General features: G+C 42.5%; 1 protein-coding gene across 3 annotated transcripts in view; it reads left to right on the forward strand.

Moving 5' to 3' along the window:
• The first annotated feature begins 4100 nt into the window (after positions 1 to 4100).
• Positions 4101 to 16171, forward strand: part of BMP2K (BMP2 inducible kinase) — a 56051-nt gene continuing 43980 nt past the window's right edge. Inside the window, exon 1 of one of the 3 annotated variants that reach the window (XM_015861703.1) lies at positions 4101 to 4125. In XM_015861703.1, the coding sequence (XP_015717189.1) occupies positions 4116 to 4125 (10 nt within the window). In that variant the 5' untranslated portion in view covers positions 4101 to 4115. Of the gene's footprint in view, positions 4126 to 8856; positions 9268 to 16171 lie in introns of those variants that run through there. The other 2 variants (XM_015861702.2, XM_015861701.2) reach the window with 2 other exon arrangements.

Below are 16171 nucleotides of genomic sequence, written 5' to 3' on the forward strand. Positions count from 1 at the left end.
CTCTTACAACAGGGATCAAGTTTTGGAAATATTAGTTCTGATAACCCCATGGTCTTTCTGACTTTCAGCTGTGTAAGTGCCGTTGTCATACATCCGTTTACAGAATGACTCAATGCACTAAGTGCTTTCCCCATAGGAGGGCTCGTATTCCTTCTATAAAGGAGTTTATCAAACAAAGCAAAGACTGTGAAATGGAAGTTAGGGGTGAGAGAAAAATAAACAGAAGGTGCTGGACAAGTTTCAGCAAGCTAGACTCAGTCTCTAGGGCAGATTTGAGTATGGCCAGGGTAGAGTTCTTGCATGCACATCTACTGTATTTCATTCATCTTCAGTTGAAGGAACTCCTATTTGAATGTCATGTGCTTGATAGAATTAATTCCTGCAAATTAGAAGTGTCAGCTTCTTAGCTACCATGTTTACTTTTTATAAGGCAAATAAACATAAATCCTTCCCATTAAATTTTAAATGGGAAATAAGTGAAGAAATGTTTGTCCCCTTTATCCAGCCCTGCCTGATGACTAGGCAGTAACAAAGGTTTAATTTTCTCTTTGGAATCTGGTGAGATGGTTGCTGAGGAATGAAAGTGAGAAAGCGAGTGAGCCATTTTAATTGCTTGCTGTAGTATTAAGCTGTTCTTTGTACTTTTGTTTTATTGTTTGGGCATTTTTTTTCTGTAGCTGCCTGACATTGAGTGCTGTGTAGGGTTACAAAACAAATAGCTGGAATTAGATCTGTGAACGTGGCTTAATTCTTCAACATGCAGTGGGGGAAGAGACGAACTCAGCGATGTGCTGCCTGGTTAAATCATTGTGAGCAAGGCTGGGTGAAGACTGCTTGGCTTGTTACTAGGATAGCAATTACAGAAACAGAAAATAATAAGACAGAAGCTAGCTTGTGTAATGGTACTTGCTAGCAGAGACACCAGAACAATCACTCTGCATTCTTCCAAGTATGAATGGTTCACAGGAGTTCAAATAGCAATTTCTGTCTTAAAATTATGCTGCACATTTGCTTGCCTTATGCAGATTTGAAACTTTCTCCTAACTTTCTATAAATTAAACCAGCTATTTTTGAGGTAAATGAACAAAGGTCATGGAGCTACTGGGTAGGGATGGTTCAAGTTCATTATTTTCTAATAATAATGGTGTATTATTAATATTTACTCTATAAATCATGAAGTCAGCATCAAAATTCCCATGGTGTTCTGCAGCAATAATACAGTTCTATTTGCCACTTTGTGGTGGGGGGAAAATTGAATAAATGATTCTGCTAAATTTACTGTCCCTTTAACCTTGTTGGGATTTTTGTGTGTGTGCATTAGTGTGTTAAGTTAATGACACTCTTTCTCATCTCCAATATATTGAGCAATTTATTCTATGCTCTTAGATATGCTGTGTGTTCTGTACTTCAAAGAACATCAAGCTATTCTTTATCCACTTCATCAATGACAGCAAACTTGCATCCTGCTCTCACGATGCCTCAAGTTTTTACAGAAGACACAAAGCACATTCAGAAAGAACTGCAGAGCAGAGTTTTGCAGAAGACTCATGCTCCCATCAGATTAGGGCACTGACATGCTTAATTCTCTCACTTCCCTTCCCTGGGACACAGGGAGGTGAGATGGCAGTGAGCTCAGAGATGGATGGGTATGTGTGTAGAATGTGCTCTGCCCTTAGTGTGGGGAAGGCTGCCACCATCAACTTAGTTTCTCAGTTACCACTGCTGTTCTGTCTCTTGGTGTCTTTCAGAGTACTCAGGCTTAGCATTTGTGTATGGAAATATTTCAGTATTTGTAAATGTATACAATCAGCAGAGCTGATACCACCCTTCATAGGGTAAGCTACAGCCTGGAAAGGGCATAGATTGCCTGTGAGGAGTACACTTGCTCTTGTGTCTGTGCCTAAATGCCAACGCATACAAACACCAGTTTTGCTCTGTGACAAAAACCTTCAAGGTGAGTTGTGGACAAACACTATTCATGCGCTTTTTTCAAGGTGGGAGTGGAAGGGAAAGCAAACCATGGTTGCTTTCTATTATAGTGATTAGCATTTGATTCTGAACAGCAAAACCATGTCATGGGTCTCCAAGTTAAGCAAGGTGACTCCCATCTCAGATGAGCAACGTTTGTATTTGATAATAGATTCTAACTCTGAGCATCAGACATGGTTGTAGGGAAAAAAGAAACTTGAACTGCAGCTGCTCTCACTGGCTTCCTGTCATGCAGGCTTTTAGTACATGCTAGTACTGACTTCTAACTGTCCTGAATATGCACATATGTTCTCCATAGATATGAGAATGCTCAGGTTGATGAGCTGCTGTGCTGTGTCCACCCTTTTATTGAACAGCTGAGTTCACATCATTGCACAAACTTTAAGTTAGCATCTCAGGTGTGGTTTACTATCATACATGTGCAAAGTAACACAAAAAGTAAGAAAAAATAATCTCTAGAAGGAGGCAGTGGTGACTGAAGTGTACAACACATCCCACTTTATTCACTTAAACACCACAGATGAGGAGGCTTGAAAATGATTTTGGAAACTCACTTAAAGAGCCAACTTCGGTACAAATGCTTTTTCTCATTTCTCAAACTGCATGTGTTATAACAAAGCTAGTAAAAAGATGTCAGGTTCCTCACTAGAAGACAAATCCCCATTCCTCCCCCAGCACATTTTACTTTTAAATAGGTCATCTTCTGAAAGAAAATGTTTACATCTCATTACTTCCAGCACAGAGATGTGTTCTGAAGACACATGAACTGTTTAGGTAAGTATTCTAATATTGTTATATGAAAGAAAATGGGGTAAGTGACAGCAGTTTATGTAGACTTGCACAGTTAACCATACCAGATTTTAAGATGGAGGTAAAGATCAAAATATACTTACAGGTAACAAAGACACTTTTCCAATTATCTGGAACGGAGCATGAAAACTAGTAGTACTCATTAAGGATGGATTTATATGTCAAGCTGCTTGAGATAATTGTGATCTTTTTTCTTGATCAGAATAGATACCTCCTTTAAATTCACTTCTTAATATCCATACCCTTGATGGCAGAGTTCTACAGGTTAGTCCAGTAGCATGTGCATACATAATGTTATTTATATATACATATATGTATATATTTATATTTACACAAACACATATCTGCCTACAGGTTTTTCCATAGTTTTAAACTTTTTGCTTTTTGGTTTCATTGATTCTACCCTCATAATTTTGGAATATAAATACAGAGCATTGGATCCAATATTCTCACGTTACTCACTGTTTTGCACAATACTAGCATCAGAGTCTTGCCAACATTGCCAAATCCAACCTTTATAACCTTAATTTGCATAGTGAGGTTTCTGTGGTGTTTCTTACCATAATGCTGATACAGCAGCAAAGGCAGTTGATAACGATATGATTGTTTTAGACACTGGGTGTGGCACTTCACTGCCCTGTTTTCCAGTTACCTCAATGCGATGCAGGGTGGCAGGATAGCTACAAATAAGCATGAATGCCCAGGTAGCCTGGGTATAACACTGCGCAGGGAACAGGGAATATTCTCTTCAATCACAGATGAACTGCTTAAGGAAGAGTTTGAATAATGATTTCAGTTGCTTTTAATTAAATCAGTATAGGAACTGCTTAAGCAGCATGCATGCTGCAGTGATTTAATTAGGTTAATGTCTAAGCCAGTGCTGCTACATGAGTGACTGTGAGCCCCTAGAATTCAGCCACTACAGGCAGTGGCAAACGTTTCAACCATCAGCTAATTCAGAAAACCTGTATTAAGTAAAAAACTATGGTCACACCTGGACTTTGCAAAATGCAGAGCTGAGCTATTGTGAAAAGCAAACTACAGACCAAACATGAGTAAAGAGTTTTCCCCTTGTTCCCATGGAATGAATCACCATGCCAGACCTTGCTCCCTTTTTCCTTAACCACTTCATGCTTCTGATGCTTCAAAGATAGTACATGCATTCAGGAGCACAGTCAACACCAAATCTCTTCTGTTTTATCTGCTTTCCAGCATGCCTTTCCTGCTGATGATGAGAAGAGTTGCTGTCCAACGGTGCAGAGAATAGAGATTCCCTTTTCCTTGCTGAAGCATGCTGTTACAGATGACTGTGATGAATGTTCTCAGGTAGCTGGCATCTTTTTGTCTGATTCCATGTTTTCATAAATGGTCAGAAGTGAACAGCTTTATAACTGTGGGTAAAATGAACTGGAGATAACCTTGCAATGCAGGAAGTCTGGAGCAGTGGTGATGCATACTGTCATCATGCTAAAGTAACTCTTGACAAATCTGCCTGTAAGGGGACAAACAAAACAAAACAAAAAAGTAGAATTAAAGAGTTAAATGTATGCTTGGCCTCTTTGAAGACCTAGAAATGAGTAGGAATCAGCTCCAAATGATGAACCACACACTGCTGGAGGCTTCAGTAGCTGGTATCTAGAGTGTTTGTGTCTTTCTACTTTTGTCAGCAGTATCTAAGCTTACATGGGCAGTGCCCGGGTTTTGTTCATGGCTTGTCAGATTGCTTTTACTCATCTCTCCTCAAGGACACTGCAAGTCTTAATTCACTGAGCTTTGTGAAGATTAAAAGCATTGCTATTAGTCACTGACACTCCAACTAAACAATAATGACTAGGTAGGCATTTTCTAAAGGCTAGTAGAAGGCTGGAAGTAAGCGATGGGCCAAGGTCGTACAGAAAAATCACTGCAATTTCAGGCAGGGTAAGAAATGAAGAAAAACATAGAAGTGATTCTTTTTTCATGGATTACATGCTTTTATTGGAATTGGAAAGCCAATGCTTGACCTGAAAAGGATGTGTGTCCTGAAAGTGAGTCAGATTGTTTCAATCATCTTTCAATTTGCTAGCCAGCTTAAAAACAAACAAACAAAAAAACCCCTTGGAACGTATTTTATACTTCCGCTCAGTTTAGCTCAGAGCTTCTCCCTGCAAGCACATTTGGATGTAAGTCTATATTTATTGTTGGCCTATAGTGGTTTGTGCCATACAATACTGCTAAAGCTGTTTTAGCTGCTTTTCATGGCTTTTGAAAGCCAGTCTGTACTGCTGAAGGCCATTAAAAAATTGGATACCTGCCTTAGTTGATAAAGAAAGATAAAAATTATAGCTATCTTAAGCTCACCATGACCAGGAATAAATAAAAGGAGTCAGTGCATTGCTGGCTGGAACCATGTCTTTGACAGATACTACAGATCTGAGAAGAATCTACTGAGCTCCTGTAGCCCTCAGACCCTTTTTGCTGCTGTTAGATACTTCTAATTTTCTACTTAGAATTTCTTTTTTCTTCTGCGCTTAGTTAATGCCTTCAAATTTATTGAATTTAATCTGTGTATGTTCAGACCATTTCTCTATTTCTGAAGTGCTCTCCAATGCAAAATTCTCCCTTCCAAACTACTTTCAGCTCATTTCAGGCATTGTGCAATCCAGACAGTCTGGAAGTGTACACTATTCTACTATGCAGGCAATTAACAGTAATCTCAAATAAAATCCGCTCCAGGGAAGGCTGCTGCAGTGCCCCAGTTCAGTCAAAATGGCAGTGGCAGACTTAACATGCATTTGTTTTATACTTACATAAGCTTGTAAAATGTTTCCATCTTAGACTTTTAAATAATTTCCTTAAGCTGCCCATTATCCCTCTACATCAGTACCTTGCTGCTTAGTCTCTGGAATGATGATTCTGACATCTTGCACCAGGACTCCTCCTTTATTAATTAGGTTAATGCTCCAAGTTCCCCTCTGTAAATATGAGAATATTTAGCAAGGTTTTATGAAGTCATTTGCCCCTCCTTTGCTGTTCTTATTCCTTTTGTTCATGTAGTTTGACCTAAACAACCAATTCTTTTCCTATTTTCCTCTCTACTTTTCACTGTTTATATTGTGGTATGGAGCTCCTACTACATAAGCAGTAAATCAAATTACTTCCTTTCTTAAGCTTGGATGCACATGATATTGGATAAACAACATGCCAGAAGCCTTGATTTATCTAACCAGAAATGGAATTAGAGTTCTTAATCAATCCTACTTAAAATGAACTATCAGACAACTGTGCAGAAGGAAGTTATCTGTTGCAAAATCTTTCCGAATTATGAGCAACAATTCTGAATTTACTTGAGCTTTTACAGGTACAAGTCCATCAGATGTGATACAGTTCTTGTGCTTATTACATAATTTCCATGTTTGTGTGCATCAGCACAGACTGTTCACTTGCAACCAAAAAGATGATCTTTCTTTCTGGGCTACCTGGGCTAACCATTACTTAGTATGGAAAAAAAAAGAGGAAAAAAAAAAAAAAAAAAAAAGAAAAAAGAAAAAAAGAGAGAGAGAGAGGAAAAAAAAGCAACAAGCCCAAACGTTACAAACAAACTATGATAACTGATTTCACAGCTTTGACACAGCCTCTTTAGTAACACCCCTCCCCTATTTCTCTCCCTCTGTAGTGGATCTCTCCCGACTTTCTGATTTTCTGTTAGTTGCCCCTTCAGACCATCTATTATTTCACATCTACCCAGAACTTAACTCTACTTGTGCATGTTTTCAATGACTTAAACATTTTCAGTTTCAGTACTTGTGGTAATTAGTGCAAAGTCCTTGTTGTACTGTCCCTGTGTTGAGCAGATGTTGCAGTATGTAGATTGGTTTTGCTGCATTACTTGCAGCTGTGGAAGATTGAACCATCTCTGCTCTGCCTGAAACAAAATAGAAGTTTCATTTCACTAAGGGAGAATAGAGTTTATTTTGTGCTTCATGCTCTGAGTGAAAGACTGCACAGAATCATTAAGGTTACAAAAGACCTCTAAGGTCACCAAGTCCAACCCCACCATGTCCACTAACCATAGTTCTTGAACACCTTCAGGGACAGTGACTCCCTGTGTCATTGTGTTTCTTCACCCAGCTCTTCCTTTCTTGAAATCAAAATAGTTTGTAGAAATAACAAAATGCAGTTCTGCTCAGACAAAGAATTAAATCAAAGTCAGTGGCCTAGTTCTGTGTTCAGATTATCACTTATTTAGCCATTTGGAGGATTGGAAGCTTTTTTTTGTTTTGTTTAAACACCCAGTCAAAGCAACTATATTTCTTGGCATACAATCTCATCGTAACAAGCTGTTTTCTCATAGAAATAGATCATTTGGGTGCTGAGTTTCCAATTAAACAGCTGTGGAGCTTTGCAGCTTAGCTGTGTTGCAGCTCTTTGGAGTTATTGGCAACAGACTTGCCATGTCCATCACTGCAGCTCCTCAAGCAATGATGATGCACGAATCTGCTGGCTATGCTGACCTCTATATCTTCTCATGTGCAAAGACAGAGATTAGCAATGTTAATCCCTGTATAACAAGAGTGCTCGTTTGCCCAGCCTTTAAATAACTCTGGCAATAATTGAATCTCCTACCTTAAAAAGCACAGAAGCGTATGGGGGTAGGAGCCTCTGACATCAATAAAAGTAATGAGCCAAACAAAAACTTAATCCAACCCTCTCAGAGCAATGGTTAGAAAACATTTCACTTTTAGTTGAGGATAAACAAAGTTGTACTCATCACTGTCACTAAACATATGTACTTTTAAGTCAGCTTTGCTTCTTCTTTCAAAGACAATTAAAAGTTTATTTCTAAGGAGCACAGGCACACATCACTGTGAGGATGCGCCATTCTCCTGAGTACTCTGCTCTTTTCATCTGCAGCCAAAGTGCCTTTATCTTCTAAGGGAAACTGTGGATTAGATTCTCTGTGTGCTGCTGAAAAATTGATCTCCAATTACAAAGAGGGATGGGAACAACTGAAGAAAGGAACTATAGTGGGAATAGTTGTGTCTGTGCTTTCAAGGTATGATGCTGTTACTTCAACAGAGAAATACTGTCATTTGGTATTAAATGGAGTACATCCGTGTGATTAAGCCAAAACTAATTTGTTTCTTAAGATGGGAAGACTTCAGGGATACAAAGGAGATTGTGGTAAGGTGGGGGGTTAGCCTCTTCTCCCAGGTAACAGTGATAGGATGAGAGGTGATGGCCTCAGGTTGCGGGGATGCTAAGGTTGAGTATTAGGAACAATTTCATCCCTTTAGAAAGAGATGTGATGCAGTGGCACAGGCTGCCCGGGGAGGTGGTGGAATCACTGTCCATGGAGGTGTTCAGGAACCAGGGAGATGTAGCACTGAGGGATGTGGTCAGTGGGCATGGTGGGGACGGGTTTGTGGTTGGTCTTTTGTAATCTATGACAAATGTTTCTTGTAACGACTCCTGTGTGACTATTTTGGGAGGAGCGCAGACTGTGTTTCAGAACGAAAACCATGTCAGACTGACATCTGGTTTCAGGCTGAACTCAACATTTGAGACAAGCTATTGGGAAATGGGTACTTCCCCAATGCTGTTTATAGGGAACTGTGACAAACCCTGCTGACACTGCCCATGCTTCCTATGGGCCACAAACTGTTTCTCTATAAAAACCTCCCTCAAAACTCCACTTGTGCTGGTGAAATCCCACTTTTTCTCCCTCAGCGTCTATGGAGATGTCCAGCAACACCATGTTTCACATTAAACCCACAGCTGATTGTTTTCTTCTCCACATCCTTATTTTTGCCACACCTTTGTAGCCTCTTAACTACTACTTGCTGCTTCGGGCACTCGTGGAGACCCAGTGCTGGGAATTTACGCTCATAGGCCCATTTTTACAGTTATTCCTCCTAGAAGCACAGCACAGCACTCACTGACACCGGGAGGGCAGACAGGCACTCAAACCCCCCCGACCCACCACACTCAACCCCTCCCACCCGCTCTCCACGTGCCTCCCGAGGCTGAAAACGTCACTTCCGACCCTGGGAGGGGCGGGCTGGAGGTGGGCTTGATCCTGCGCCATGCGCTGTGGAGCCCTTGGCTCCCTCCCCTGAGCAGCTCCCTCCCTCCCCTTGCGGCGCGGTGCGGGGCAGTGCCGGGCTGTGCCTCCGCGGCTCCCCCGGCTGGGGCGCGCCGCCCCCTTCCTCCTTCCCGCCTCCTTCTCCTCCCCCTCCCCGCGTCGGACAGAGGCAGCGGGGAGCGGCCGAGGAGCGGCGGCATGTGAAGCGGGCAGCTCCCCATCTCTGGCCGTCTGAGCGGCCCCGCTCGCCATGAAGAAGTTCTCCCGTATGCCCAAGGCCGAGGGCAGCGGCGGCGGCGGTGGAGCGGGCGGCGGAGCCGGAGGAGCGGGAGGCGCGGCTGCCCTGGGCCGGGTGTTCGCCGTCGGGCGGCACCAGGTCACCGCCGAGGAGCTGCTGGCCGAGGGTAACGCTGGGGCCGAGGACGGGAAGGGCTGGGGGGCACCTGGGCACCCAGAAAGCTGCGGTGGGCCCCGCTGTAGGCCCTGCCGCCGCACAGCCCTGCTGCAGGGCGGTGGGATTGCCCCCTCGGTTTGCACTGGAGCCCAGCAGGCGCGGCTGGGTTCAGCGTCTTATTGAAAGTTTCCTCGGTGCAGATCTTTCTGTAGCTCGCGGCGAAGGCACGTTGAAACAGTTGAGAGTTGTGCAAATGTGCTTCCTTCTTTTTGGGGCAGAAGTAGCAAGAGTTGAAAAGCTTTCGTGTCGCCCCTTAAAGGCGGGTGGAAAGAGCTGGTCAGAGTCAGGGCAGCACAAATCTGTTGCACTTCGGGGAAGGTCTTCAAAACCAGAGCTGTTCAGCCCGAAAGAGCTTCAGAGCAGGAGAAGAGCTCAGGTGGCTGCTGTAACAGTGCTGGAAGGTCGTGGTGAAAAAGGCATAGAAGAGCTGTGCTCCTGTTGGTGAGCAGCTGGGACAGAAGTGTGTGCTTCTGTCTAATGGGACGCTCAGTGTGAGCTTTCTGTTCAGTCCCGCTCTTCCTGACACATTGCAGCAGCTCATGAATGAAAAGTTTCCTTTTACCTGGGAGTTACTTCCTGACAGTCGTGTTTTCCTGCAGTGAGGTTACGATTAATAGTAATTGTTGGCGGGTGATGTATTGGTGATATTAAAGTCCAGTGTTAATATAAATCCTGCTTAATAATCCCCTCTCCTTTGGGGCAAGAACAACAGCACTTTTTTCTCTGACCCCTCTGCATGTTACTGGCTTTATTCTATGGAAACCCAGTTGTACTGAGCTGCTTGGGCTTGTCAGGTAGGTCCAGTTATTCAGTGCTGGTGAAATACAATTTATGGGCGAGTTGAAGAGGTTTGTAGTAGTGCTTTAGATCGTGTAACAAGAAGCATTGTTAGTACATTAATGACTGTAACCAACTTAACAAGCCTGTTTCAATACAGATGCATAGCAACATTCTGTGGTATGGACAGGCTCTTTTACTAGCTGCTGGGATTAATGGCATGATATTTCTGTTGGATTCCAAGTGTTTATACCCCCACACCTCCCTTATTTTGCTTCTGAATTGACTTGGAAAGCTGAGACCTGACTTTCTAAGTGATAAAGGCTTCCTGTAACTAGAGCAAGTAGCAGAAGTGATGCCAGAGGGCTCAGGTTGTAACTACATTCATTGTTAAGCTGTACTAATTTTAACCTTTGGTATGTTTCCTTTGTTGGTACAGGTGTTGCTCGCAAAACACTTCTGTAGTCTTTGACAGCATTGTTTTATTGCATTGTTTTAAAGGGAAAGCCACGTTGCATTATAAGGTAGTTCTCTTGCATAAGTAATTTATATAGCGCTATCTAAAGCACTGCAAACTTACATAGCGAAGTAGGTACAAAGGTTCAAGAGCTGTGTTTAGTAGTATCTTGTTTCTTGTGTTGTCTCTTTTCTGAGTCCTTACCTTCAGTAACCCTGAAGTAACCCTGGGCTCAGTATGTTCTTAGATGGAGCTGTTTGTTTTTGAAGTATGTTATTCAGAGATAGGGAAGAACAGTCAATTTGGATTAAGCCTCGATGGAGGAAGCGAGTTGCTCATTGTTGCACAGTATGAGGCAGAAAGGGATAGTGGAACTATGCAGGACGAGTGATGCAGGCAGAGTGCAGGGCTGCTGCTTGGATCTTTTTGTTGCACAAGAGTGTGTGCAATGAAGCAAAACTTTGGGAAATTAAATCTGATGCAAATATGGAGAAGTCTGTCTTTTCGAAGGGTTGGGTGATGTGCTGGCAGCACTAAAGTTAGTTACGGGGTAGCTCCAGTACTGAAAAAGGTTTTCTAGCACAGCAGCTGCAGCAAACTGAATGTGGAAACTATGAAACGTCGTTTCAAATCAATCTCAAATGTCAAATGCAAAACGGTAAATATTGTGAACAGTGAAAAGGAAAGTAAAACCAAGCAACTTGCCGAAATATTTCTGATTTATATAAGAAGGAGGTAGAAGGTTGTGCCTTTACATTGGTGTGTGATACTACATTTTTTTGCCTCGACTTACATTTCAGAAATAGATTTGTTTAAGAAAAACATTGAAGCTAATCTTCCTGGGAATCTTTGGGTTTTCTTCTTCTGTGGTACAGCTAATAATCTCTCATTCAGTATCTTGCATGCCTTGAACTGGTATTTCAAGTACCACTGTTTGAATGACTCCTTCAGGCTGGTTGTTCTGTTGCCTGGGACAGTAAGTGTTGTATCTGGCCACTTTGTGGTTTCTTAATCTGTATTTGTGTAGTACAACAGCAAAATGAGTTAACTTCATGTCAGATGGTAGCCATTTCTTCTAGGTTATGAAGTGTTTGTTCTTTTGGAGTTACCACACAAATGAGGCAGGAATCCATGCCTGTCCTTTTTCTTTAAGCAGAAGCCCTTCAAGCCAGTGAGCTGAGACTTAGTCCCCTGCTGAAAGAAGGGAAAGGATTTGTCCAGCTTGTACCATCTGGACTTCATACTTTTTCAAAGCAGTTAAAGGGCTGGAAGTTGCATCTGGAAAATACTCTTTATTTTGTGAAAAATGAATAGCACTGCTGCTAAGTGGTTGTAAGCTTCTATAGTGGGCTGGTATTGGAGGGCCTGGAGCAATCTTCAGCGAAGAACCTTACATTGTAAGAAGTGGTGCTCTAGAAACAACAATAAGTTATTATGGTCATGAACCGGGAATGCTAATCTGGCTGTGGGTAAGCTGCTGTGGATTTCTCAGGATCATCCAGTAGGTACTGTTTGCTTGTGACCCTGGGTAGGGATGAAGAATGTGCTTGTGTACTTCAAACAGGGCTCGGGAAGGGGGTGACTGTTGACGAGAACTTTGGTTCTGGCGAAGGAGTCTGATGGTTTTTGCAGGAAGCAAAAGCGTCTTGTCCTGAAGTTTGAGCACTTTTTTCCCCTCTGAGCAGCCCACCAGAAAGCTGACAGAGGTGGAATATTGGTGACTCGCTTTAGAGCAACTGGTTAATGCCTTGTTCTCTGAGTGCTGCTTCTCTGTGAATGACTTTAAATCTAGGACCAAAGAACCTGAGGGGAAAAAGCATCTGAAATCATTATTGCTTTTCAGTTAGTGTTTGTATTACACAGAATGTTTGCTTCGTTTTTTTAATACGATGGTTAAATCATTAGTTTCTATGAGCACAGAGGACAGATGAAAAGTGCAGGCTAACCTCTATAAAACTGCAAACTCGTCCTTTCTTGTATAATCCTTAATGCTTCAACTTCCTGGAGTCGGTGGTACTGGCAAACTGTTGAAGCAATGAGTGCAAGCTGGATTGTTCTCAAACTGGGCATGCACGTACTTGATGACATGCGTTATTTAATCGATCTTCCACTTTTATACTGTTCAAACCGAGTCCTAAAGTTGCTTTAGTGAGGAGTACGCATCCTGCTCTTTGAGGTGGAGTGCTCTGTGTTTGTTGCTTGTCATAACGTTGGTCTTATTTCATTTTCTTTTTTTTGAATGACAGATTTATTTTCATGGAAGTGCTTTTATTCCCCCAATTAACTGTCTAAAGAGGAGGGGGGAATCTTAAGATGTAACTGTCATTACAACTGCGATCAAGTCGGCATTATGTCACGTCCGGGAAGGAGATGCACTAAGTTCATTAAATTTCTTCTCAAAATTGCAATCATCTTGAAAGTTTCTGTGTCTCAGGTGTATTAGCAGTAACACTTAAACCACTGGTTCAGATAGACTTCTGACATGCAGAAGTTTCTCTTCTGTTTTCTCAAGTCCCATTTCACTGAAGCTTTTTTAGATTTTTACTTCTTTGTGTTTAAATATGTAGGGGATTTGCAATTGAGGAAGCTGTTTCACAGTCTTAAGAGCGCCGATGTACACCACCGCTTTCTCTCATGTAAACGTTTGACTTTGTTTGCTCTGCAGGGAGAAGTGCCCTTGTAATGGATCTGTTAACTTGAGTACTTGAAAGTGATTAAATACGGTATGGGGAACCGACCAACTGAACTTAGAGATCCTGTTTCTGCAGTGTGTAAGATGCAGCTTGATCTCCAATGTGATGAATGCAGCTGGTGCAGTGTCGCTTCTGTCGTGACTCTGGCATGGTGATCTTTTATGCAGCAAGATGAAACTTTTAGTTACTGGGTTTCTTCATTGGTTTAGTGTTTATGTAGCATTGCTGCTTTTTTGTAGTAACTACTATTTAGTTTTCAGCAGGAATCCAGGTCATTTGCTGGGATAGATCAGAAGCTGGAAGGTTGTTTGGAAATATTACTTGTGGACTTTGAATTGGGATTGGTCTTGTCGAGTTTTCAGGGTATAACATTACTGAATCTGTGCTTATGCGTGATCTTGAAAGTTGTGCCTGCTTCTTTATTCTGTCTCAAACACAGCTTTGCTTTGCTAATATTTGGGTAGCAGATATAGCTTGTTTAACTTTGGAATGTACGGGGAGAGAATAAAGCAGCATGAGGACTTTCTGACTTTGATTTTGACTGAATGCATAGAAAAGCAATGTGCAGCTCTAACACTGATCACAAGTCCTGTTCTCCAGGGGTCAGTACTGGGGCCTGTCCTGTTCAGTATCTTTATTGAGGAACTGGATGAAGGCATTGAGTGCGCCCTCTGTAAGTTTGTAGATGACGCCAAGTTGGCTGGAAGTGTTGATCTTCATGAGGGTAGAAAGGCCCTACAGAGGGATCTGGACAGGCTGGGTAGCTGGGTTGAGGACAGTGGGAAAAGGTTCAACAAGACCAAGTTCTGGGTTCTGCACTTTGGCCACGACAACCCCAGACAGTGCTGCAGGCTTATGGCAGAGTAGTTGGAAGTTTGTGTAGAGGAAAGAGACCTGGGAGTATTGGTTGATGCTCAGCTGAATGTGAGCCAGCAGTGTGCACAGGTGGCCGAGAAGGTCAATGGCATCTTGGCTTATATCAGAAATAGTGTAGCCAAGAGGAGCAGGGAAGTGATTGTCCCACTGTATTCAGTGCTGGTAAGACTGCATCTGAAGTACTGTTTGATTGTGGGCCCCTCACTACAAGAAAGACATTGAGGCCCTGGAGTGTGTCCAGAGCAGGGCAATGAAGCTGCTGAGGGGTCTGGAGCATAAGTCTTATGGAGAGCAGTGGAGGGAGCTGGGGTTATTTAATCTGAAGAAGTGGAGGCTCGTGGAGGCCTTCAGCTGCCTGAAAGAAGGTTGTGGTGAGGTGAGGGTCAGCTTCTTCTCATTCATAGCTACAGACAGGTCAAGAGGGAATGGCCTCAAGTTGCACCAGAGGAAATTCAGAGCGGATGTTAGGAAATACTTCTCCAAAAGAATGGTCATTCCCTGGAACAGGCTCCACAGGGAGATGGTAAACTCACCAACCCTGGAGGTGTTCGAGAAACATGTAGATGTTGTACTGATGCTCCTGGTTTAGTGGGAAATATTGGTGGTAGGTGGATGGTTGGATTGGATTGTCTTAGAGGTCTCTTCCAACCTTGGTGATTCTATGACAGCCCCAGAAGTAAGCATGTCTTCCTTCATTTCAAATGTGATCTCAGAATGGCAGAAGGTGAGAATAAAGTTTTGATCCCTAAGTAATGAAAATAGGGAGGCTATGCTGCAATGCTTGGGATTTATCTTCAGTGTTTTCAAGCCTAATGCAGTCAGATAAACCGCAAGTAGAGTGTTTTGCCTTTTAGATGGTGTAGCTGGTTTCTCTGCAATAAGGGAGCCATGAAACAGGAGTGAGTTTGGATATTAGCACATGATCCTTGTCTTACATGAGTCTGCAAGTGAAAATACTGTTTGGTGTAATGTAGCGTGTGAAGTGCTGTTAACCTGATTTGTAGTGCTGTATACACAGGAAGTTTGCATGCTACCAAGTGCGCTACCTTGGTGTGCTCAAGGAGAAGTACCATTCTCATAGTACCAAATAGGTTATGTACACCATTACGACTTTGCTGTTGCTCACCTGCTCTCCACAGCTGTTTCATGTAGATGGAGAAATTGGCACCATAGTTTAAGGATCATCTAATTTGACAGCGGCGTCTATCGTACAGCCAGGAGCTGGTGTAGCTCTTAGGCACTTAGTTTAACACTCTTCTGATTGCCATGTTGGTCTTTGTGTCCCCTAAGAACACTCATTCCTGCACTTTGCTGTACATGGACATGTAGTGCTGTGCCTCTTTGGACTACAAATAGTCGTTCCTTTTTCAAGGAAATTATTGGTTTAACTTCTGGGGGCCCAGAAGCAGTTAAACACTGAGCAAGTACTTTGGAATCTGATAGTTCTAAGTTGTTGGGAGAGTGGCCAAGAGTGCGATTGTCATACAGCAAAGCAACTTGATTGGAGCAGTATTGTGTTAGTACAGCGCAGTCTGAAGCCATCTTTGCCAGATGTTAGCAGGCACATCAAACAAATGAGTGTGCCATCTACTTGTTTTTCTTCCTAGTGTATGTGTTTTGGTAAAGCATGCTAGTGTTACAGCCATTGTTATGGGGATTTTTGGTTTAGATGTCAGTATTTTATATGTCAACATAAAAAAACCAATATTTTGCTAGCTGATGAAGGCACTTTTAGGTGGGTGTTCAGTTAAGGCTGGTGATTCTGGAGATGACTTGCTTATTTGCTTGGGTTTTCAGAGTTGTAAGTCATTAATTATCACGTTACCCCTATGGAAGTACTTGCACAGTGTTCCTGTGCATGGAGAAGAGAAGCAAATACCAGAGATTGTGTCCCTATCCAACTGCTTAATTAGTCTCCCTGTCTTGTGTCTGAGAGCAACGTGAGCATGCTTTAACAAAGGTAGATGTTCATTGTGTGGACTTGGGTATGTTCCTAGCTGTAGGTGTGCGTTTATTTTAGCTGTAGATGTGTGCACCCAGTGTCAGGTGAG

Source organism: Coturnix japonica, chromosome 4 (genome assembly GCF_001577835.2).
Source record: "Coturnix japonica isolate 7356 chromosome 4, Coturnix japonica 2.1, whole genome shotgun sequence".
NCBI lineage: Eukaryota > Metazoa > Chordata > Aves > Galliformes > Phasianidae > Coturnix > Coturnix japonica.